Source organism: Cryptomeria japonica, chromosome 3 (genome assembly GCF_030272615.1).
Source record: "Cryptomeria japonica chromosome 3, Sugi_1.0, whole genome shotgun sequence".
NCBI lineage: Eukaryota > Viridiplantae > Streptophyta > Pinopsida > Cupressales > Cupressaceae > Cryptomeria > Cryptomeria japonica.
The window spans coordinates 432698648-432725131 of record NC_081407.1 but is presented as its reverse complement, the minus strand read 5'-3'; the positions used below and the strand labels follow the sequence as shown (position 1 = coordinate 432725131).

At 40.5% G+C, this 26484-nt stretch overlaps 1 protein-coding gene across 5 annotated transcripts in view; it reads right to left on the bottom strand.

The window, feature by feature from the left end:
- LOC131070405 (protein PLASTID TRANSCRIPTIONALLY ACTIVE 10) overlaps positions 1-26160 on the bottom strand; it is a 335025-nt gene extending 308865 nt beyond the window's left edge. For 2 of the 5 annotated variants that reach the window (XR_009112318.2, XM_058005913.2), the window contains exons 1-4: positions 25054-26159; positions 3496-3555; positions 3255-3284; positions 2913-2986 (exon numbers count right to left, since the gene is read on the bottom strand). Coding sequence is in view for 2 of the 5 variants with exons in the window: in XM_058005913.2 (XP_057861896.2) it covers positions 2913-2986; positions 3255-3284; positions 3496-3555; positions 25054-25929 (1040 nt within the window). In the remaining 3 variants the exon portion in view is untranslated. Of the gene's footprint in view, positions 1-2912; positions 2987-3254; positions 3285-3495; positions 3556-25053 lie in introns of all 5 variants that reach the window. The other 3 variants (XR_009112319.2, XR_009112320.2, XM_058005915.2) reach the window with 2 other exon arrangements.
- Between the last annotated feature and the right edge of the window lie 324 nt (positions 26161-26484).

The window sequence follows — 26484 nt, the reverse complement described above, 5'->3', positions numbered from 1 at the left end:
TTTTGGTTTGGGTGATTCATTTGGTGAGTTTGTAGAGTCTAAAATGGTGTTTTGGATTTTATTTTTGCAAAATCATACCCTAGCTGGTCGTACCATGTGGCTGAGTGCTTTGGGATGCGTGCATAAATTATCGGGGTCAATTTGTCATGTTTTGTTGTCTTAGGATTGATCGCCTACCTCCTAGTGATCTTATGCTTTCAGTTTCATGTCATTTGATTAAAAATTGAGCGAGTTGTGAGTGTTTTAGTGGGATTTGGTGTTGCTGGTCTGTGTGTTTCAGCATGCTGGGAGTATATCAGATTTAGAGATTTCTGATTTTGGAGTGTCTTTCTTGTGTGGAGTTGGTTTTAGGGTGTGTGGGTTCATTGGTGTGGAGATAAAGATCTTGGTAATTGTTTGCAGTTGTTGGTTCTTCCTTCTTATCTTCTATGATTCATATTGTAATGCTAGTAGTAGTACTAACAACAATTTCTATTGATCTTTCTTAGACCCACTGCAAAGTGGAAGAGGTTGGACTTGCCGCCTATCTTTGGATAGTGATTTCTCTTATTTGTAATCCATATTGTGCATTGTAAAGCTGTTTAGTAGTACTAGCAGCTATCTAATTGGATTATTGCTCTTAGTCCCACTGCATAAGTGGAAGAGGCTGACTTTGCTGCCTACTTTGAATATTGTAATACTGTCCTCCCACTGCATAAGCGGTAGAGTTGATTTGTAATCTCATTTTCAGTCCTCCCGCTGAATAAGCGGTGGAGTTGATTGCTATTTCATTTCTAGTCCTCCCGCTGCATAAGCAGTCGAGTGATTGTTGTTCTTTCAGTTTGTAATCTTCTAATTGGTTGGTTGCACCGCCATACTACTGTAGAAGTTCTTACACCCGCTGGATAAGCGGAAGGGGCTGGCTTGCCGCCCAGTATTGTATTTGAGATTTATTTCCAACAGTTATTTGAGCTAACGATCCCCTTGACACCGTATGCTCTCACCCTCCCATACTGGGCTCTCGGTGATCAGAAAGTGAAAGGGTTACTTTCAACATTTCCTTTCTGCACAAGTTTGATTATTCTAACCTTAACGGGTGAATCTTGTTGTTTTAAAAAAAAAAGGGGGGGGGGATATTACAATCCGCCACTCTTACAAATCTGTTTTGATCAATGTAATGATCAAAGCTGCTATCAAAACTGCTGACTGTGAATAAGTTTGCCTCAAAAATGGAAATATGAATGTTCATTTTCAAATTGATGTCTCCTTCCTTATCACAATCGCTCTTGTAAAGATAGTTTGCCTTTCTTGATGCTATTTGGAGATGATACAAATCAGAAAATTCGCCTTAAATAGTTTGCTGATCTCCTCAATTTGCAGAGCAGATTGTTGTATTCGCCTTGAATGATGCATTTGAAATGAACTTGAATGTCCTCTTATATAGATGTTGGAGGTTAAAGGCGTCTCTTCATTCAAATTCCCCTAGGCCGACTTTTCATCTTATCAAAAAAAACTTTTACTTGCTCTTTGGAGGCCGACTTTGCATTTTGTTCATACTTTTGATCTTTCAATTTTATAACCTTGTTAGCATTGCATCTTTACTAGTGGCGGCATTTTTAGTAATCAGATTTGCCTTTCTTGATGCTATTTGGAGATGATACAAATCAGAAAATTCGCCTTAAATAGTTCGCTGATCTCCTCAATTTGCAGAGCAGATTGTTGTATTCGCCTTGAATGATGCCTTTGAAATGAACTTGAATGTCCTCTTATATAGGTGTTGGAGGTTAAAGGTGTCTCTTCATTCAAATTCCCCTAGGCCGACTTTTCATCTTATCAAAAAAAACTTTTACTTGCTCTTTGGAGGCCGACTTTGCATTTTGTTCATACTTTTGATCTTTCAATTTTATAACCTTGTTAGCATTGCATCTTTACTAGTGGCGGCATTTTTAGTAATCAGATTGCAGAAGATGGTAAAATTCAGCAAATAATGGAGTTGCAGAAGTAACAACAACAGCACATCTGTGCTACAGACACCCAGGGGTCCACGGCAGTTGTAGGGACCAGAATATCTGACAAGTTTGGTTGAAGTCAAAACAATCAGACATGTCTGACAAGGGTTGAAACCTCCTGCACAAAATTCACTTCAGGACAAAAAGGTAGTCTCCAAAAGATTGTGAGCATTTATAGTTCATCCTTTCAAACTCCTACATTGTCTAAACTGACTATTGGATTCATTTGCTAAGTTTTGTGTGTACTCTGTACATACACCCATGTTGGGATTTATGAGCTTCGTGACTTTAAGAGAGTTGAGTGAGGTGGAATAGTTGATTGTGTGAATAATCTATTATGAATGTTACTATATGTTGCTCTTGATTGGTGTCCTTAAAGGCCCAAGAAGGACAATAAGGTTGTGAACTCACATGAAGTAGTAGCAACAGAAGGTACACTTTACTCTTTCAGAGATTTTCCCGAGTTGAGTTTCTCTGAAGTAATCTCATTTATTCTTTCGCTTTCTTATGTGTTTCAGTTCTTGTTGATTCAATTCATTCATATGACTATCTGCAACTAATTGCAGAGCTTAACAACTTTTCTAAGCACATATAAATTGTTTTCTTAAGCAAAACATAAGGAGATGGCAAACATATCAACAAAGTTGTTTGTTTGAAAGACAAATATTTGTGTAGATGAATTAGTCACAGATTATACATATTAGTTACAGATCAAATACTTCTTGGTTTCATCTATCTTTTCACATGCAAACTAGGTACTATTGACACAAAGTATTGATTGTGTTCTGTCAGGTGCTATCTTCCATTCCAAATGCTTATAAAAAGAAGAATGCCACCAATTGCAAATCGACCTCTCAAATAAAAGAGCCCATTGTGTACAAAGAATCTGCCAGTTTCTTATAACAATCAAAAAATACAGATTACCCGTCATGCACACAACCAATGAAAACAAACGCTCCCTGATATAAGTGCACACATGTCACATGCCCTCCATAAATCTGTAAAAAGAAGATATTCACAGTAAACTACCATGTCAATACTATCAAGGCTTGATTGCCATTTGAAAGGATTCAAATGATGCAACTAAAAAATATTTTCAAAATTTTCAGAACACAATTCCTACATGCTCTCAAGAATTTTCTATTTTTTTAATCTGCTCATGCAACCAAAGCACTATAAAGCTTTAAAATCCCTCAAACAACATCAATAAAAGAAGTGAAATGTAGATCAAAAAATTATTGCATTCACTAAGAATCCAGAAAATACCTGGCCTGGATATACAAATGGAAGTTCATACTGTATCAGCAACAAAGCAGACAAAGAAACCCAAACAGCCCCAAGAAAGTAATGTCAGAAACATCTCCTTAAAATTGTGTGCAAATTTTCCACAATTCAGATTATCATTTACCTAAGCCCTAAATTGAGTCCACAATAAAATAAAAGAATGCAATAGATGTACTAGGAATTTCATTGAAACAAGAGTATAGGTAATTAATATTCTTCATACCATGCCTTCTATGTACTTACTGCCAGTCCTCCTCCTCCCAGGGTGGTAATCTTCGTCAACCTTCAGTAAAAATTAAATCACATTGGTGTCAGAATGAAGCATTTTCATTTATTTGAAAATGGCAAATGGTACAGGAACATTTGCCGTCTTTGAAAATTGCACAAACGAGTTCATGGTTCCAGCTAACTCACATATTACTGCAAGAAACAAAGTGAATCTCTACTGTTTCAAGTGCACTACAACAGCAAAGCAAGTCCTCAAAACCAAAAAAAAAAATTAGACAACAACAAAGAGAAATATCACTACCTGTAAACTGAAAAACCAATGCATATTGCCAAATCAAAAGACAGAGCAGTATACAACAATGGCTAGGATATGAATAGCAGTACAAGCACATAACAATCATATTTTGCCAATTCTTCAGAAATTTATTACATACTTGTTGCAGAATAGCCTAATACTTGGAGAATAATATGAATCTGACCCAGGTTATAGTCCTATATTAATTTAGGGATCTGAAAACCGAATCTGAGTCTATCTTTGCATTATATGAGAAAATGGTGAACGATTTGGGAATAGAAATTCAAGTCGTGACAACCAAGATACAGAAAACTGAATAGATGACCAAAATTAGTGATTCTAGGGATCTGAAATCTAGGTCTGGATCTCATTTTGCAATATTTAGAAATATGGTGAAGAATAAGTTGGAACAACCAAGCTATAGGAAACCAAATAATTGACCAAAATTAATAAATCTAGATCAATGTTGAGAGTTTGAACCAACCAACACTTGGCCACTTGTTTCCATTTCAAAAATAGTGCAATAATCATAAATCGGAGCAATAATGAAGGATTTTATGTCATGTCCCATTTCCACTCAATCTAAGTTTGTATATAATAGGTCTGTACTTGTGTCTCTTCCCTCTTTCCGTCGTCGTGTGTTTTCCCTTCCTAAGTATATTTTTTCTTCCAATTCCACTCTTCCCTTCTTGTCGTACTTTCTGTTGACTTTCATTACAATACTAGGATCACAAGAAGATGACAATGCACAGTAATCATAGGGTGTGCTCGATTAACCACGAGCAATGATTCAGATCATTGTTGCCATCCCAACCATAGACGATATAAGGCTATCGTCTCCCCCTAGCACAAAATTATCTCTCTCTATATATATATCAAATATGAACAGCAAGATGCTTTTACAATGATCAAGTACAAAGGCCAATGTGAATCACTTCACTCCTTGAAGCTATATGCTCAGATCAATTTACAATGCACAGCTGTGTATGCAGTCCGCACTGCATTAATGTATCCAACCTATGAAGAATGTGTTCAATCAGCCAAGGAAGAAAATGATCTGCCAAGTAGCGTATTCGCTCTCCCAAGGAATGATTTCGCTGATGATAATTTAATTCGATCTGAGATATATGAAAGTCGATCTGCTGTGGATGATGAACGAACTTGCTGATGATAAACACGGACTGCATATAGGAAATCTTCCACACGATTGGAGTATCTTCAATATTCACCAAATGAAAGAGGTAGCATCCCTCTTATACACGCCACGGTGACTCTTCATGAAGAGTCGGCTTCTTCAAGGGCAACGTGATCCTTCATCAAGGGGTGGCGGACAATATCAATGAGGAGACATGTCTAACCATGGGTGACGGGTGTGTGTCTTAACTGATGCTTAGTTAAGGACTTACAAACAAAACTACTTCATAATGTATATTACCCGCTTTCTCTAGAGTATACACGGGTTCATGATTGTCTAAGGCCGATAGGCCAATTAGACAATCATGTTTGCTATGTCGGCCAAGGGAAGGATCCGACCATAGCTATAACTTCAACTCTTTCAGACTTACCCTTACTAGCATGCCTGCTGCTAAACCCTGATGCTTTGTCCTATGGTTTGAGTTTGTGATATGACCGCTCCCAAATAATTTTTCCTATGTTTCTGTTCCCCTCCTAACATCCCAATATGTATCAGATTGTTTGCGGTCATTTGTTTTTGGTGTTAACACTTTAAAAAAGAAATCTTTCCCAACCATGATCACTGTTCAAATTTGAAGTTACACGTGTACATTGTGGCTGACCTGTTCTATTTCAGAGTAAATAAAAGAGTGAATGTTTTCATCCAGGATCATCATCTACACTTAACCAAATTCCTTTCAGAATCTGTTTTGAACTTGTGATCGAGCATGGGAATCCTAGGACAAAAACCCTAGTGATTTGGAAAGGCAATCTCATAAGAAGTTTGCATTTGAGCTTTATTCGACACAGACTCCAGCCACATTGTATTAATTTGATTTGTTATTGACGTTGGTATGAATTGCATACTGTTGCAGACTCATTTCAATGTAATACAGTCATTATTGTAATAGGAAAGATAGCAAGAATTACATTTATATTTATTGTTTATTATAATAAGAAGATAGGGTTTTATGTTGCCATTGTTGATCAAAGTGTAATGAAATTGTTGATGTATTAATAGTAATTTAAATCTTAGTTGTCTAAGATCTGATTGAATAATAGGACCTGATAGTGTTGATATTCAACTAATAAGTGTTTGTGGAAGGTTAGGAACTAGATTTGCATTTTTTTGGGCCCGGGACTTCACATTCAAGCACTCAGCAAGCTCACCATTTTGGAACTGCCTTCTAACATTTCCAACCTATCATAAACAAAATCAGCAACTCAAGTGTGGCATCAACTTTTTGGTGGTCATATAACAGTGCATTTCCTGATCGTAAAATGTCTGAGTGAGGATCACGACTCTGCATCTCATCTTAGCAACTTCAAACTTGTAACTAAACACAATATGAACAAAATGTCAAATTCAATCACTATCATCACTATTGTTCTTTCTATGTGTTAAATTCTTTCTGATTCAATCTCAGCTATTGATTTGACCAATGTGCCCATGACATTAATATGGATAATAAACGAAATCCCCTGGCCCTTCTTAGTCTTTTGTGGTCATATACTTCAACAAAATACTCAATTAAAGCACAACTTGAGAGAAGAAACTAAAGCATATTCAACAAAAAAATTGTGTCAACACAAATTGTATTCCAAACTAGGGAACTTTTACCAAGCATGAGCAGCATTCACCATTTGGACTATATCGTTGAGGAAAATATAGTATAAGTGGATCCAAAATATTCAATTTGGTTAGGATTTCCTTAAAGACTCTCATAAAGCTTTATAACTACCTGGCTCTTCCCAAATGTCTATTGCATGTTTTTATTGGATTTCACCCACATTTCATCATCCTAGAATCAAATAATTGAAGGAGGTACCAAGGACAAGAGTACAACAAAATGCATTCAAGTAAATCATCAAACCTGCTCAATGCCAACTCTTACCTCGTAAGATCTACAATAGGAATGTGAAATAAAGACTGACAACTCAAAATATACACTCGATGCCATCCTTACTCAACATGGGCATCTTAGTTCCTATCTTATTGAGAGTTGAGACATTCAATGATAATCAAAAGTATTCAACGTATGGCAGACAGCTCTATATTATTGTCCAAGCATATTAACAATGGTAACATCACATTTTGAGCAAGGAAGCAATGATCTACATGATTACAGACACTTCCACACTCTACAAAAACAAAGCATGTTGCATAAAAATCTCCCCAATAAGCCATTCACGTATCTGCAACAATCTCTGCTTAAGTCAAGCACAAGAATGGTAGCATCAACTGTTTTATTAAATGCTCGAGTTGACCTAGTTATATAAAAACAATGCTAACTCTGCAATATAACTATTATTTGCAAGGAGGAATTCTGTGTCATCTAGGATGTCCATGCATAGCATCAAGTGAGCACCAAAAAATGATTTCGGAAGTGCACTAGCTTTGTAGTGCAGGACCTTGGTGTAGAGAAAACCATAGCAATACCAGAAAAGTTTTTTCCTATGGCCACATATTTAATATGATGCAGCCAAGTTCATCCCATCATGTATGGAATGTAACATTGCCAAGCCTGGAAGCAACAACCAAGGAATCCACTACAAATACCAAACAAACCTTGAGAACCAATAACAGCCAATTTCAATAAACTTCTTATTTGGACCACTCACTACCAAGCATGCCAATAATTGTGTCAACAAGGTGAGTGATAGATTTTCAAATGATCATCTTGGAACCATCGCCAAAGGGTTTCTCAGTAAAAGACACTACAAAAATCTACTTTGAACTGTATGGATACACTTTGGATTGCCACAAACAATTATCTCAAACAAGGATAACAGATTTCTTTTAGTGACTTCTAGTATAGTCTCTGGTCCATTATGTAAAGGAAGTGGATCACAATACTTAAATCTGTGTAATACAATTATCTTACTATGAACATTCCGTGATACACCTTTGTACACTAAATATACACATATAATAAAGCACAAAGTAACTGAATAATTTCAATTCCTAAAAGTTTTATTGTCTTATATACTAACAATATTTCATGCTTCTAATATTAAAATGGAGGCTTGGAGCAGGCGAGGAAGATCGTTAGGGTTTCAGCGGTTCTGGCATGGACAGCAACAACAGGGGTTTATGGCTGGGCCGTATCACAGATCAAACGTTTCAGCCTAGCGCCCCCTAGGTCGGGCTTGGGAGGATCCACCAACGGAGAGAAGAGGCGCATTCTCAGAACATAGAAGGGCTTTTGACAAGAAGAACCAGGCGTCACAGAACCGGTGGGGTTTTGCAGAGTTCCACTCGGATCAAGACACTAGATCCAAACAGTTGGAAGGGAAAATATAGAAGCCAAAAGCGCAAGATGCGGCAAAGATGCAGGACCAGGTTCGTGTGGAAACCAGCCATAAACGTGTGGTTGCTCTCCAAATTGAAAATAATGAATGGCAAGATACTGTTAGGCTGTATAGAGAAAAGGCATTTTTCATGAAGTGGGTTGGTGATTGGCCAACATTTACTAGAGTTCAAAAGTGGTATGATGAACAATGGGGGCAGAACTTTGTGATCAAAACCCTTCCCAATGGTTTCTTCCTGGTGATTTGTGAAAATGCCAAGGAAAAACAATGGATTCTTGATTATGGTCCCTTCATGATGGGTGGTATGGGTTTTTACATCAAAGATTGGTTTCCAAACTTTGACCCGACAAGGGCATCAATCGATGAAATCCCAGTTTGGATTCACCTCTATAACTTGCCTAATTGAGTATTGAGATCTTGAAACCCTAAAGCTTATAGAGAACAAAATTGGGAAATTTGTTAAAGTGGATGAGGCCCTAGAAAGCAAAGATCACAGTATGTATACTAGGATCTTTACTCTCTAGAAAACCTCTCCACCTTTGCCCAAAGCGGTTGAGATTCATTCTCAAGAAGGATTTTGGTAGAAGCCGATTGAGGTAGAAGATATTGGGAAAAATTGTAAAAACTGTAAGAATTTGGGGCATTCAGCTAAAGAGTGTATTAAAGACAAGAAAGGGAAAAGTTAAGAGGCGGAGATCTTAACTAATAAGATGGTCTTCTGCTGCAATGGCCAAGCTGGTCCTTCAGTGGAAACTAATAAGTTAAACCCTGGAAGGGCAGAATGTCTCCCTTTGAATCCTGAGCAAAGCCATGTTGTGGATACAAGGATGGAGAATTCCTTTCCTCCTAACAGGAAACCAAGGATTAGTCTTTTGCAAGGATCTTTCTTCTTCAAAGACATTGGAAGGTGACGTCTTTGAGGATTGTACAAGGGTAGACAGCAAGGAGGGTTCCCAAGACAATAGAATGGCCACTCAAACTCTGGAGGTTCCCCCTTTAAATGGAGAAAATGCCAATCGGGATCTCCCTTTTTTCAGGTCTAGGGAAGGACTAAACACTGGGGGCCCAGAGATCATGGAAGGCCTGGTCATGGAGGAACAAGTACCTTTTTCACGAATTGGGTTGAATCTCGATAAAGAGCGCTAAAAACTTACTGATTTAAAACTTCCAAGTGCAGCTTTCTCTGTAGAGCAAGTCAAAGATACTATGGAGCTTGAAATGGTTGGGGATGATAAGGAGGACATCCCCCCAATGAACGACATTCAAAAGGAAGCTAGCTTCTCAGGAAGATAGTGAGGCAGAGGATTTCGACTCCCCTGAGTCTAGGCAGAGAGAGGTCTCTTTTAGATTGGATGGGGAAGATGAATTTGACCTAGGGGATCCCGAATGTATTCTAGAGAAAAGGCCAATTTAACAAACAAAGTTAGATCTTGGGGCTGCAAAGATCAGTGAGAAAAAGAAGAGAGGGCCAAAAACTACCAGAATGAAGCTAAAGTTGGCAGGAAGCGCCAAGGGTCAAAGTAAGTTGGGATCGAGGAAGGGCTATGCCTTTCCCCGAAAGCAATGAAAATTGTGTCGTGAAATGTCAGGGGATGCAACGCCTCTGACAAGAGGCACTTGATCAAGAGGTGTTTTGAACAAGCGCGACTGGATGTGGTACTGCTATAGGAAACAAAATTAAAAGATGAGGATTCTGTTAATTTTTTTTAGTCTGTGAGATTTTGGGATGGTCTGTTCATGGATGCGGATGGGGCCTTGGGTGGTCTGGGTTGTCTTTGGAATCCTACTTTAGCTTCGGTTAGCCTTTTGGCTCAGCATAGATCTTGGCAATTGGTCAAGATTGTTTCTTTCCCTCTGTGTAATGAATTGTATATTGTTAATGTTTATGGTCCTACTAGTACAAACCAGAAGAAGGAGGTTTGGGCTCAAATATCAGAGGCTTTGAAAGATCTTGCGGAGAAAGTAGTTGTGATTGGGGGGTATTTCAATGCCACTCTCAACCTCACTCACAAGGAAGGCGGTTCAAGTGTGGTTGTTGAGGTCCAGAGGGATTTTCAAAACTTTGTTGTCGAAAATGGTTTATTGGAACTTGTATTCAAGAGTGGTGATTACACTTGCACTAATCGGAGGAAAGGTTTTTTGAGTATTGTTGAGAAGTTAGACCATTTTTTCCTTCTTGGCCCATGGGCTGAGGTTCCATGGGTTTTCGAGGCAAGTATCTTTCCTTTCTCTAGGTAGAATCATTATCCGGTCGCCTTGCTTCGTCAACATGATTTGGCCCCAACCAGATGTTTGTTCAAGTTTGAGAAGATGTGGTTTAGGGCTGAGGGCTTTGTTGATCTCATGTCTAGTTGGTGGAAGAATGTTCCCTGGTATGATGGAAATAAGGCCTTTGTTTTCTTCAAGAAGTTGAGGTACATCAAGTCATGTTTAAAGGCCTGGAATAGGGAACATTTTAAAAACATCTTTACTGAGAAAATCAGTTTGGAGCGAGAGTTGGAAGATCTCCATTCTAGGGTGATTTTGAATGGTATGACAAAAATTGATTTTGAAGAGGAGAAATCTTTGAATGCCCAATACTCGGAGATTTTGGCTCGAGAAGAAATCTTTTGGCACCAAAAGTCGACAAAAAGATGGCTTGAGGGTGACCAAAATACTAAGCTTTTCCATAGTTCGGTCGAGTGAGAAGATCTAGTAATGGTATTTTTTCCATCAAGAATTCAAAAGGCATTTTGGTGCAAGATATAGAGGACATAAATAGGGAGGCAAATAAATACTTCCATAATCTCCTTTCACTGGGAGATAATCGGGTGGAGACTCCTGATGAGATTCTTACAATCATCCCAAAGTGTCTCTGCAAATCAGAATAAAATGTTGCAAGAGCCAATTTCGATGGAAGAGGTAAAAGTTGCTCTATTTTCGATGGGTGGTGATAAAGCCCCAAGTCTAGACAGCTTTCCTACAGTTTTTCCCAAAAAAATTTGGATGTTTTGAAGGATGATATTTGGGGTGTGGTGGAGGAGTCGAGGGCAGGTAAGTTTGTCTTGAAAGATTTAAATAATACATTGATTTCCCTCATCCCCAAAAGAGATAAAATTGAATCTTTTGAAGATTTTAGACCAAATCTCTCTTTGCAATACGATCTATTAAATTATTTCTAAAGTGGCAGCCAACAAATTAAAAAAAGTCCTTTGTTCTATCATCTCCGAGGAGCTGAGTGGTTTTGCCCCAAATAGATCGATCGTTGAGGGTATTATTATTGCTCATGAGGCTATTCATTCTATCAAAGCTTCCGAGAGTGAGAAGATGTTTGTCAAATTGGATACCAAGAAAGCTTATGATCAGGTTGATAGCAGTTTTCTCCTTCAAGTCTTGGAAAGGTTTGGCTCCTATAAGGAATGGATTAGTTGGGTTAAAGGCTGCATTTGTGATCCTCGAATCTCGGCGGTCCTTATCGATGGTAGCCCGCAAGGCTTCTTTTGGCCGACCAAGGGGATCCATCAAGGAGATCCTTTGTCCTCATTCCTATTTATCATGGCTGAATTTTGGTCGACTTATAGTATAGAAGCATGGGGATGCGCTTTAGAAGGGAGTGAAAATCGCCCAAGGTATTGACCCAACAACTCACCTTCAATTTGTTAATGATACTCTTCTCATAAGGGAGTCAACATTGCAAGAAGCAAGGGTTATGAAATCCACCTTGGATCACTACAATGTGGCCTCGGATCAAAAAATTAATTGGAGGAAGTCTCAAATCTTCTTTTTCAACACTTGGATGGAACATCAAAGGGAGATTTCTAGGATCCTAGGTATTCAACAAGGATCCTTACCTAGTAAGTTTTTGGGCATTCCTCTTTTGCTAATGCTTCTAGGTCTAAACTTTGGAAGGAATAAGTTGACAGTTGTTTGAATAGAATGGATGGATGGAAGAGCAAGTGGCTGTCCTCTACAGGGTGGATTTTGATGCTCAAATCAGTTATTCGGCCATCCCAATCTTTTCGATGATGTGCCTTTGATTGCCTAAGAAGGTAATTTAAGTGATTGAACAAAGAATGCGGAAATTTTTTTGGGATGGTAGTCAGGAACAGGATAAAATTCCCCTTTTGGCATGGGATAAAATTTGTAGACCTAAACAATCTGGGGGTGCAAGTCTAAGGAAGTGGCAAATACTGAATGAAGCCATGGGAGCTAAATTGGTGTGGCGTATTTATAGCAATCCTGATCAAATGTGGATCTAAATTCTGAAAGCCAATTACCTAGACAAATTTCAAGAGTGAATTCTGGCCATTCAAAATCCAACTCAGGGGTTTGCTATTTGAAAATTCTTAATGTCTTGCAGGCTAGTAATTGTGGACCATTTAAATTGGCAAATTGGAGATGGGAAAATGGCCAAGTTATCGACAGACTCTTGGGAAGGTTTTCCCTCACTAAGCAATGATGCTAGATTTGATTATGTCAAACACATTTCTAGTCAGCATTGGGGTCCCCGAGTGGTGGATTTCATGGAGAAGGTGGTTGTGGATAATAAGGAAGAGTGGAGATGAAAATCTATCTCGAAGCTCAATCTTGAAGACAAGGATGAGAGATTGTTATAGAGTATTTTTAAAGACGGGATGGTTCTAATTTTTGGGGCCAACAATGAGGTGATGTGGTGTGGCTTAAAGGAGGGTCGATATTCAGTCAAAATTGGTTAGAACTTGTTAGTAAGAGCAGGGATTGAAGAAGAGTGGCCCCATAAGTTGTGCTAGAGCAATAAATGTTTACCAAAGGCGGGATCCTTTGCTTGGTTGGCACTAAGAGGGAAAATCCTTATAGGGGATCGGTTGCAAAAAATTGGTTTCAATGGCCCTTTCAAGTGTGTTATGTGTGATGAGAAAGAGGAAACCTTGAATCACCTCTTTTTGAATTGTGAAGTTGTGCGATCCTGCTGGAGATTTGTGACAAAAAGCTGGGATAGTTTTGTCCTTTCCCAATTACTTTGAAAGCACTTTTCCAAGGGTGGTCCTTGGATCATCCGAAGACAATTTTCTCAAGCATTTGGCAGATCTGCCCCACGATAGTTATATGGGAAATTTGGAAGGAGAGAAATAGGCGAATCTTTCAGGAGAAAAAGGAGAACTTCTCAAGGCTGTGTGGAAGAATTGAGGTGGCCATTTCGAATTGGTTAGCTTTGTAGCCACTAAGATCAATCCTATAAAGGTGGTGTTCATCAAAGAGGACACGGTGATCCAATCTAATTGGTCGAAGGTTAAATTCCAGCTTGTTAATGGGCATGCTGGGTTAATTTGGACTCTAAAGAGAGTAGAATAATCGAATGAACTGCTCCAGAGCAAGGGTGGATCAAGGTGAATTTTGATGGGGCATCCAAGGGAAACCATGGCCCCTCGAGTGCGGGTTATGTGGCCAAAGATTGCACAAGAAGTATTATTGCCTTTGGGACATCAAGATTGGGGAAAGGAACAAATAATGCGGCAAAGGTTTAGGTGACATTGTTGGCGGTGGTGATGGCCAAAAAATTGAATGTCTCTTGGCTTCACCTCGAGGGAGATTCCCAAATTATTATCAATGCTTTAATCAAAGGGGAATTGGTAGCTTGGCGGTTAAACAAATATATTCAAGTTGTGAGTAATATGCTCTCAACGTTTACCGATTTTTGTGTTTCTCATATATTGAGAGGTCATAATACGGTGGCTAATAAACTTTCCAAGGTGGCGTTGTCTCTAGATGAGGACATATTACATGGCATTTGAGAGGACTACCATGATTTGGACTTGGGGAAGTGAGCTTTACCATACACTATCAAAGCCAATTTCAATAATTTTTGGGGAAGGGCATTTATGGTGGCACATAGGGTGGTAATGATGGAAAGGTGAAGCTTGCAAGTATTTATGTGGTGGGTGGCAAGAGTCAATGCAGAGGGTTGAGTTGTGTTGGTGAATTTAGCAGTGCCAGATGGAGGCAACATTTACTCTCATCACGCCAAGGCAATAGCTTGCCTTCTTTGGGCTTGTGACTAAGAAACAGTTGAGAGATCTGTTTAAATTTGAGGACCCCATCTTCTTGCAAATCATTGAAATATTGTTGGGGGAAAAGTGCTTGCAGATAGAACATCAATACCACACGAACATTGACATTGTGTCAATGGTGGTGGCGTGGGGGCTTGAGTTGGGAAAGGAGGAGATGTCGTGGGTGATGGAGCGGTGCATGGATGTTTACCAACTATACAGCTTGACCTCCATTTTGGCGAGGGCTCAGTCCAATGCGGGTTTTCTGCTTGAAGGTGATGATGCGATTCAGGATGCAGACCTCCGTCACCCACTCCAACCGTTTGTTCGATGGAATATTTCTGCATGCCATGAAGAGCGTCATACGGAAGCTTTGATTGCATGGGATGAATTGATTGTGTTCCTACATGAGGAGGCAGAGTAGGGTGGAGCAATGGCGAGGAGTGAAGGGAAGGCCAAGCAAAAACAGGCCTTTGATTTGTCGGAGTATTGGATCAATGGCCCTTTGTCACCCAGTGTGAAGTAGAAATAGTTTGTTTTGCATTTTCGATTATATATCTATAAATTTTTATATGGGGTTGGTATAGTATAGTAGTCCTTCTGTTGATGTTAGGGTTTTTTATTGTATGTGCAAATTTTCAATGATTGCACTATAATGGTGGTGTAGATGTCAGTTTAGCAGTAGGATGTTTGCTTTTTGACTTTGCCGCATTTTGGTGTTCTCAATTGGTGGCATTTTTGAGTTGTTAGGGTTTTTTCTTTGTTTCCTAAAATTCAGCATGAATGTACTTGATCATTTTACTATCAATAAAATGTTACTATTATCGACCAAAATAGCAATAAATTCATACCCTAAAGGCTTTTATTTAGGTCAAGCAAAAAATTTGAACATTGAATTATTAACCCTGGTGATTTTCACTCACACAAACAATATAGGGAGCCTAATCAATGATTAGGCAATCTAACATCCACCTTAAACTTAACTAGGGTTCACATATTGACTTTGCATACTCACCAAGGATGCAACAAGCTAACAACATATTGGATTAGCATACCCCTTACAAGTACAAGATGACATTTTATCAAGGCATATCATTACACACTAGCATGACAAATCACTTCAAGGCCCAAGATGGAAAGGTATGATCACCTAACGACATGAACTAGTATCTCATCTTGCAAAACGAAAAAGGGTCAATACGTAACATCCACCCTTAAGGACAACTTTTCCAATAACGACTATCTCTTAGAAAATGATGGTGATGAATATATACTAGAACCAACATGATCCGGCTTTGATGTGTGACATGCAAGAGATGAAGATTGACAACTCCTCAAGCAAGATGCATACATAACAAAGCATGCTCAAACTTGTCTTTCACCAACTACTACCAATTGCCACTGTAAATATGGACCAACAAAAAACAAAGCATCTAAGAACTAATGCCACTAACCATCAAGCTGAGTCAATAAATTATCATGCAATCCAACAAAAAATCATCGACAATGAACTACTTATACTGATAAAACTAAATGATATGATTTCCTCAAATAAGAGCTTATAAGTCGCTACGACCAACCATCAATCCATCCACAATCAATCTTCACATGTGACAATAAGTCCCCTACTAGGAACTAGCGAAAACACTAGGTACAACACCTTTACTAGGTCCAAAACCTTATTAACACCAACAATCCTTCTTCAGTGCAACTTAGAAAGTAGATTATTATGCAAAGATGCAAGATTATTATGATGAGCCCCAGCTACAAAAACATGTTAGGTACCCATGTAAAATGCAAATCTCTCACAAAAAAGGAAAAAGAGAAAACCTAATGGAACAAAACTCTTCTCCAAAAGAGAGAAAAGAAACAAACAAGAAAGGATGATGTATGGAGGACTCAATGATACTCCCCAAGGACTACATCCGTCATGAATATACAATCATCCCCCCATTGGAATGAAAAAGGTAGAAAAGATATCTCTTCGTAAAGAAGAAGCTCCACCGTCGATGAAGTATGCCTAAAAACAAAAGATGATCCAATGCCTGCAAGAAACACATCTTCCCTTAGTAAGAACAAATGCATAGGATGATGAGGAAACCATTCCATGTCCAACTGAAAGGAGGAAGAAATTCTCTAAATATGCGTCTCTAAAACCAGAGTAGAAGTCTCCAATCTTGAATAAGTGACATCAAAATCATGATCAAACTCAACTAAGAAACATGACAAATCAAGAGAATGAGGAAACTCAAAAATCTCCAAAGGCAATGAAGATGAAATAATAGTTTTGTTGAAATTGTCATCAAAGAGGAATGAAAGTGTCTCCCAAATCACAATATGGGACTTCGCAAACAAGTCTGAAATCATTGTCAAATTTTCATCCCACAAAGCAAGGTCTGAAAAACTATGATCAACCTACTTAAGATAAGCACTCAAAACTGAAGAAATCAAAGGAACATTATCATCAACAAAAGTAAAATGAGAAAATAAATACAAACGGGATGAATAATCAATCATCCCAACAGCAACGATTTCCCTAGTCTCTAAGCCCATGATGTAAACATAATTAAGAGTGAACTCAATTGATTTACCTTGTCCACTATGAGCAATTTGATAAACAAAAAGGAGATTGGATGACAAGGAGTGAACACAAAGTACATCATTAAAAGTTCCCTCTCCCATGTTCTTAGAAGATGTCATAGGATGAGACTTTCCTAGATCAAGAAGCCATCTCCCATGTTCAGGAATTGTAGAGACCAAGAGAGATTTACCTTTCATCTTGTCAAGCTCGTGTGAACTATTGTGATCCTTGATTGTGCTATTGACGTAGTTGCCAATTGTGATGCTGAAGAAGAAGACACTATGAGGGTAGCAAGATGGTTTTTTTCTAAAGGTGTATGAGTTCATCAATCTTCTTATCATAACATTTATGATCATCATGTCCTTGCCTCAGTAAGCACATTTCAAATTCTTTTTAGATGATTCCTCTTTGGAAGAGGATTGAACTTAGGGGTGTACTGTGAAGGAGAATCCTTAGCTTGCTCATTAGACTTAGGATCCTTATTTTGCTTCTTGCCTTTGCCACTTGAAGCCTATGATTTGAATCTTTTGCAAGAAGATCCTGAGACTTTAAAGACTTCAATGTGCCCATGTGTGCCAACTTGGCTTGTTTCCCTTGTGAGCTGAGTTGCAAATCCATCAAGTGTAGATCTATGAAAATCTACTAAGAAGAACAAAAGGGTGGAAGAAGAAAGTTGTAACTTGAAGCTAAATCATAACGAGCAACATAGGGTGTGACGAGGAGAAAAATAGGGGAAGACCCGTGGCCGCACTCAAACTGAAATGATAGTGGAAGCAAATTTCGTGCAAGCCAAAGACCCGTGGCCTATATACAAGAAGTAATACTAGAAGGCATTAAAGAGAGATAAAGATGGGGCCTTATTCGACATACTAGTATGCTATATGCAAAGGACATTAGCAAATATACCAACAAAACTCTTACAAAAATGGACCCCACCAAGCTCAAGGAGGAGTGGTTAGCTCTAACCACCACAAATCTAAACATGGGGATACAAGAATATCTAAACCAATATTGAAGGATTGGAGAGTTCAAGTTAGACGTATGGGAAGCTTTACCAAATTTCTATGTAGAATATGCATGTGTTTGGCTAGTGCTAAGTAGAATTCATTTGGAATTCACGTATCTAGAAACACTTGACCAAATCACAAAAGCAGCCATTAAAGCAGTGACCAGACTATGGGACAAGGGCAAGCTACTCACGAAGAGGAAGGTGATGAATGAGTAGGTGAGAGCGCTAATTGGAGCAACCTTCAATGAGAGAAACCTATCAATTGAAGACATAATATGGTGAATATAGACATTTATCTAAGCATCCCATGGTACATAAATATATAGTTAAAGATATTATGGATATGAGTATGATTTCTTCTTTCCACACTCCTATCGAACCATTAAGGGGCATTCATAAAAAACATTCTCCTCATTTTGGTACTTTAAATTTCTTAATACATCTAAGATTGGCTGTCATTTTTTGGAAAGCTAAAAAGCGGTTACTGTCAACTCTATCCTCAGCAGAGACAGAATATGGCTGTAATGTTCCCTGGTCGTATTGGCGAGGGAGGCAAGGTCGTACGGTGGTGTCTGGAGATGGGCCGTACCGTGGTGTGAGGCAAGGTCTTACGGGTGTCGAGCAGAGGCCATACGGTGGTGTCAGGTTGGGCCGTACGGTTGTCAAGGCGGGTCGTACGGTGGTGTCAAGGCGAGCCGTACGGTGGTGTCAAGGCGGGCCGTACGGTGGTGTGGGAAGCAAGTCGTACTGTGTGAGGAGAGAGTGTGGCCGTACGGTGAAAGGGGTGTATGGTGGACTTCAAGTTGTGTGCGTGAAGGAGTTGGTCTTCTGCAAGCATATCAAGTAATGAATCCTGAATGTTGGGAATCCTTTGACTTAGTTGACATGCATGTATACCAGATTATCAGATATGCAACTAGAGGTAATATTTGATTAAACAATGATGAGGTTCCAAATTTGCCAGATCCGGAACAAGTACACAGAGCAGAATAGGGTGAGGGATGAATCCCACCGAAACTGCGGATACCAAGTAGGGAGGATCTTCCACCTCCGAAATGGCTGACAACCGAACTCCACTGGAATTCGCACAAACAAAGAGAAATACCAAATTCGCCTACCAACACAAATGACAGACTCAGCCATAAATATGGGCTCCGGGAACTTTCCCAAAGGGTTACAAATGGGCCAACACGACCAAACTAAGACTTGACTAATCTAATTAAATAAAGGGCCCGAAAGATTTGTTATTACATTTGGGGCCTTACAATAAAGTATTTAAATTTATTATTTAATTATATCGGGGACATCACAGTCCTCCCGGGCCAAAAATTGCTTGCCCTCAAGCAATTGCAAACTTGGATGCTCCAAAATTTGCTCACCTTCCCAAGTGGCATCCTCGATGGGTAGATTCTTCCAGCGCACAAGGAACTCCTTGACTATGCATGATCTCAGCCTCTTTTCTCTAACATTGATGATCTCCGCCAGCTCCAGAATTAGTTTTCCTTCTTCGTTGATGGGTGACAAATCCTTGGACACTGTGACACGCTGCCCGACGGCCTTCTTGAGACATGACACGTGAAAAACATTGTGAATCCAACTCCCCTCAAGAAGTTCCAACTCATAGGCAACTTCACCCACCCTGTAGGGTCCATAGAGATGCGGCTTCAACTTCTCCTTACCACTTGTCTTCAAGGAGGATTGTCTATACGGTTGAAGTCGGAGGTATACCAAATCGCCCACCTCAAAATTTCGCTCAACCTGGTGTCGGTCGGCATACGTATTTTGCTGGTTCTAAGCCCTCTGCAGGTTATCTTTGAGAGATGTCTAAACTCTCCTGAAGCCAATCTTTGGCCCTCGATGCACGATTGTCTCCCAATGCCAGATCAACAAATGAAGAAGGTTCATAACCGTACAATGCTTTGAAGGGTGGCATGCCTATCGACATGTGATAGGTGGTGTTGTAACAGTGTTCACCCAAATGTAACCAATGAACCCAAGCCTTCTGTTGAGCTGAGATGTAGTTCCTGAGATAACCCTCCAACCACTTGTTCACAATCTCGGTCTGTCCGTCTGTCTGCGGATGGTAGCTTGTGCTGGGCGACAACTCGGTTCCTGCCAACCGAAATAACTCCATCCAGAAGGTACTCAGAAAACGGCTATCCCTATCACTGACTATGTTTTGTGGTAGACCATGTAAGCAGAATATCTCACGAAAGAACAACTCGGCCACCTGAACTGCTTAGTATCCTGTGGGGATGGCAAAAAAATGTGCATACTTGGTCAAGCAGTCAACTATGACGAAAATGCAGTCCTTTCCTTGCACTCTGGGAAGCCCAATAATGAAATCCATCGAGATGCTATCCCATTTCTAGTCGGGGATTGGCAATGGTTGTAGCAGTTCGGCCGGTAGGGTGGACGTCGTTCTTAAGTCCCTTCCAAGAAAACCTTTCTTAGATCTATCTGTAGGTTTTCAAGTATCCCGGGTGTCCAGCCAAGGGAGAGTTGTGCATTTCCCTCATAATCTTTTCCTTCATCTTAGACTCGGGTACCAGATAAATTATGTCCTTGTAGTAAATGATGTCATCAACTACCTTGTATTGGTCATCCTGTACTTGACCATCCATCAGTTTGCAGGCAAAAGTATTCTTGGAGTATTCAACCAACAGGTGTTCCTTCCAATCCGCCGAAATCTGGGATAAAGAACATATCGCAGGCCTTCTTGACAGGGCATCGGCTACCACGTTATTCTTGCCCTTCACATACTCAATGTCGAAATCAAATGCCTGGACTTTGCTCACCCACTTCTATTGTCGTTCTTTCAGATCCCTCTGCTCCAAGAAATATCGCAAGTTGTTGTGGTCTGTCCGCACAACAAACTTTGCCCCGACGAGGTACTGTTGAAACTTCGTCAGTGCGTGCATGATGGCGAGCATCTCATTGTCGTAGATGGAGTATAACCGCTCAACTCCCGGGAGCTTCCGACTCTCAAACACAATGGGGTGATGGTCTTGCATCAACACCGCTCCAATGCCTTCTCCCGAGGCATCGCACTACAAGATGAAAGGGCGAGTGAAATCTGGTAGTGCCAGAACCGAACATGACTCATAACTTCTTTTAATTTGTTGAAGGTCTGTTGCGCCTGCACATTCCAATGGAAGGATCCTTTCTTTGTCAGATCTGTCAGTGGTGCACCAAGTTGTGAAAATCCTTTCACAAACCTCCTATAATAACTGCACAATCCAAAAAATCCACGCAGCTCCAAGAGAGTCTTGGGTGGAGGCCAATCCAAAATTGCCTGAATCTTCTCTTGGTGAACTTGTACCCCCCGAGCACTGATGATGTGACCCAAGTACAGGACCTTGGTCATTCCAAATTCACATTTGGACCTTTTGGCATACAATGATTGCGATTTCATTATCCCCAATACTTCATCCAAATGTCCCAGGTGTTCCTCCCAGGTCTTGTCGTAGATGAGTATGTCATTGAAGAATACCAGTAGGAACTTACGCAGTTGTTTGTTGAAGATGTGGTTCATGCAAGACTAGAAATTGGCTAGAGCATTGGTTAATCCAAACGGCATGACCAAGAACTCATAGTGTCTGTAATGGCAACGGAAGGATGTCTTTTCCACATCTTGCTCCCTCATACGGATCTGATGATAGCTGGAGCCGAGATCAATTTTGGAGAAATAGACTGCGCCATGTAGTTCGTCCCGCAGCTCATCAATCTTGGGAATGGGGTATCTATTCTTGATAGTCTTCTTGTTCAGTGCACGGTAGTCAACACACGTTCTGAGAGTTTCGTCCTTCTTATTCACCAGTACCACCGAGGACACAAAGGGGCTAGAGCTGGGCCGGATCCATCCTTTATCGAGGAGTTCCTGGATCGTTTTCTCTATCTCTTCTTTGAACTTCTTCGGGTGGCGATAAGGTGTGGTGATAATGGGTTTTGCTCCCTCCTCCAACTCAATGGTGTGTTCAAACCCTCGATGTGGGGGTATACCAGGTAGAATATCAGCGAAGACCAAACTATGCTTATCCAAAACCGACTGAAGTTCCTCATCCTAGTAGTAAGTCGGTTGCTCCTTCACAGGTTTTGTCGAGATCAAGCAATGTGCTGCCCAAACTACTTCATCATGTCTAAAGATGGCTTCCATCCGTTTGGCGGAAATCTCCCTCGGGCCGCCATTCGACATTCCTCTGAGAACCACCTTCCTGCCATCTACCTCGAATGAGAACTCCATCCTTTTGAAGCTCTACGTGTATTGGTTGAGGGTCTCCATCCATTGAATGCCCAATATGACATCTGTGTCATCCTGATCTACTACAAAGAAATCGTCGGTCACCGTGTAATTTCCCATGGTGATGCTCAGTTGCAAAACCAGGTGAGTGCATGATAGGAGATTGCCTCCTACCACCTTGACATCAAACCCTTCATGCTCCTTTGTACACAAACTCCTTCAGGTGACGAGTGATGAGTTTATGAAGTTGATCGAGGCCCCGCTGTCGAGCATAACCAGGGTTCGTTGCCCTTGAAATGTACCACGTACCCTAAATACACTGCACCTTGGGGTACCCGCCAGTGTGGCAATGACGCCTCCCCTCCGTACCAATGTGGAGATTCTCTCCGCTAGGCTGGTTTCTTTGGCAGATTCTTCCCTTGGTGGTTCACTTTCCTCAAGCTCCTCTTCTCCATCGGACATCACTTCAATATAGTGAATCTTTCCTTTGCCCAAACATTGGTGTCCTGGTTCCCATGGCTCCTTGCAAGTGAAACAAAGCTTCTTCCTTCTGAGTTCCTGTTTTGTGGCTTCATCAAGCAATGACCTCTTCGGAAAGGGTTTATTATCCTTCTCCTTCGGAAAGAAAGGTGGTTTGGTTTTTGGAAGAGGAAGATGTTGCCATGTTACGGGCCTTTTTGATTGCTTCCGTGAGTGTGCTAGGGTTGAACCCTTTCACCCAACCTTTCAAAGGTTCCATCAATCCGTCCATGAACAAGACCACCAATCTCCGCTCTGAGATGTCTGTTACCAACACGGATAGTCTCTGGAACTTTGTGATGTAACTGTCCACAAGTCCCAACTGTTTTAGTTGTGCTAGCTCCTTGAAATTGAGTTTTGGATCCTTCCCATCAAATAGATCTATGAGCTTCTCCGTGAAGTCGGCATATGAAATTATCTGGTCATGGCCGGAGAGTGACCATTCCATGATGCCACCATTCGTGCGCGACTCCTTCCAGGTGAAGTGCTGCAAACTTGATAGCTTCATCTTCAGGCATTGGGTTGAGTTGGAAGTAGGTATCTGCTTTTTGAACCCAAGCTCATGTCGAGGTTGCTCTGGTCCCATCAAAAGATGACAGGTTGATCTTGCCAACCTTCTGCTTGATGTCATTGTTATAGTGTCCATAATAGCCCCGACTTCTGCCGCCCGAGTATTTCATCCGGAGCTCAACATAATCCTTGAAGGATATGTCCCCCTCGAGATTTGCATCCCTCCAATCTTGGTTCAACTATGCTTGCATCTCCTAAAAGGTGGGTTCTTGCTCCCCGCGTGACGCTTCTGATTTTTGAGGAAAAGTCGGCATCAGTGGCCGTGAATGTGAGTGTTGGATGTTTGACCTTCCAATGACCGAATCATTGCCCTGCCCATTATGTTCTCCATTCATTTTTCCCAAGGTTAATTGTCGTAAGGTTTCCTCCATGATTTGTTGTCGTTGCTCCCCTCTAGTTATGGTGTCATTGAGCTGAGCTTGGCTTCTGGTTAGCTCCCTTAATAGTGCCGTTACTTCTCTTGCAGAGTCTTGTGGTTCCCCCATTCAATCGGCCGAACGGTACCTCCTAGTGTACACTTGCATCCACTACACGACAGGCTGGCAAGATCACCAGCTTTGATACCACAGTAATGTTCCCTGACCGTACTGGCGAGGGAGGCAAGGTCGTACAGTGGTGTGAGGCAAGGCCATACGGGTGTCGAGCAAAGGCCGTACGGTGGTGTCATGCTAGGTTGTACGGTTGTCAAGAAGGGTCGTACGATGGTGTCAAGAAGGTTGTACAATGGTGTCAAGGCAGGTCGTACGGTGTGAGGAGAGAGTGTGACCGTACGGTGAAGGGGGTGTACGGTGGACTTCAAGCTGTGTGCATGAAGGGGTTGGTCTTCCGCAAGCATATCAAGTAATGAATTATGAATATTAGGAATCCTTGGACTTAGTTGGCATGCATGTATACCAGATTATTAGATATGCAACTAGAAGTAATATTTGATTCAACAATGATGAGGTTCTAAATTGCCAGATCCGGAACAAGTACACATAGCAGAATAGGGTGAGGGATGAATCCCACCAAAACTGCGGATACCAAGTAGGGAGGATCTTCCACCTCCAAAATGGCTGACAACCGAACTCCACTGGAATTCGTACAAACAAAGAGAAATACCAAATTCGCCTACCAACACAAATGACAAACTCAGCCATAAATATGGGCTCTGGGAACTTTCCCGAAGGGTTACAAACGGGCCGACACGACCAAACTAAGACTTGACTAATCTAATTAAATAAAGGGCCCAAAAGATTTGTTATTACATTTGGGGTCTTACAATAAAGTATTTAAATTTATTATTTAATTATATCGGGGACATCACAATGGCAACTTGTAAGGCAATGGCTTAGAAGGAGTCTTGAAGATTTGCTAGAAAACCAGGTTTCGTCCAAACCTCTCCTAGTTGACAACCAATCTGCAATCAAAATAGTCAAAAATCCAATCTTTCGCAAGCCAAACACATCAACACAGAGTCTTATTTGATTCAACATCATGCGAATAATGGCAGTGCATAACTCAAGTATTGTCCAACTGCAAACCAGCCTGCAGATATTTTTACCAAGATGTTTGGAAGAGAGAAGTTTGAGCAGTTCAGATTAAGGCGGAGAATGTAAATATCAATCTTTATGGGTTAATCCTATAGATTAATACATTCAATTTTTGGTAGTTTTTCCATATTTCGGTTTATTTGTGTCCCTTCAACTTCTTCAATGCCATATAAAAAGACTTGAAAATCTTCATTTAAACCCACATTAAATTACCATTCTGTTCAGTTTTTTCCATTTCTGGTTTTCCAATCCAAGCCTGACAGCGATATCATTGTAGAGGAAGCAAGTTAAAAGAGCGAGCGTCTTTATATACTGACCTCAGCTGCTTCTTTTTCAAGCCTGTCCTTGTTCGCAGCAACCCAGTGGTTGTACTGCTTCAGGAAGAGCTCAAAGCGAGGAAAGGAAGCGTTGGAATCATCCAAAGGGTTCTCAAAGGCGGCGGGGTCAACTCGCACAGACTCCAATTTATGCGCTTCTCTAATGAAAGCGAGCTCCTGTGCATCGACATGCCAACCGGGGGGAGGCCAATCCCGAGGCGGAATAAGCGTAAAAACAAGGGGACTATTCCACATTGTCTCATTTGGCTCCGGCTGCCCCCACTGGTTAGTGTGCGGCACAAGCTCGTAGTCTTCATCTCCTATTCGGAGGGTTCTCTTTGGAGGTAAAACCATGTTGTTTTTTTTGTCGTAATTTTCCGGATTGCTCTTGGGAGTGATTCTTTTGAAGGCCTCAAGAGCCTCCTCCGTTCGCAGCCCCAGCATATCGTCATCTTGAATGTCTTCAATGCTCTTGATGGCAAAGTCTGCCTCTGGAGAGAGAACATGTTCCCATGGCGCCCATCCGCGTATAACCCAGTCCTCCTTTATGCCTCGTATTCGCTCCGCTTCTTTTTCAGCCTCCTCCGCTGCTCGCTCATCCTCCGTTAACGCTTTCACCTTTATGCCTCGTACTCGCTCCGCTTCTTTTTCAGCATCCTCCTCTGCTCGCTCATCCTCCGGTAACGCTTTCGCCGGTTTTAAAACCATGCCCTTTGCCAAGTTTGGCAAATAAAAATAGCTCATTTTTCTTGAATAAAGCACTGCTCGCTTATTTCTTCTCTTTGAATTGGATATACTAATCCTATCAAAAGCTCCTCGCACTGAGCATTGCGAGAGTGGCAAGTGAAGGTGAGCGTGGGCATGAATTGCATACATGGCCACTGACGATCTTTGTTTCTGAGATTAATATTATGCTCTATTTTGATTCTCCCTCGAACGTCAGTGCTGCTCTTCCACTTCCTTTTTTGAAGGTTTTATCAGGTGCAGTGCTGCCTGTTTCAGCTTGGTAAGCTCAATCAACTCGGGTAATATTATGGTGTTTGCTGGAAGCATCGATTACAATGGATAAGGCGTCTAGTATCTACGAAATTATTTTCACTTTGTTCTGAAGTCGGCTTTAAAAAGGGCGTTTCATGATTCTAGTGAAGAAAACGCATAATCCTCCTTGAGTTTATTTTATTTTGTTTTTGTTTTTGTTTTCAATATTCGCTCTTTCTTAAGATGTTATATTAAACCCAAAGTTAAAAATAGTTTTATTTTTTTAAAATATTAAGTGGTTATTAAAAGGAGATACATATAACAATTATATATTCAATAAGATAATATTAAATTAAAAAGAAATTAAGTAATAAAGACAATAAAATTAAGAATGAGAAGGAATTTTAATCATGTGGGTTAGCTCATCTCTTATCAAATAAGTATTTGACTTTG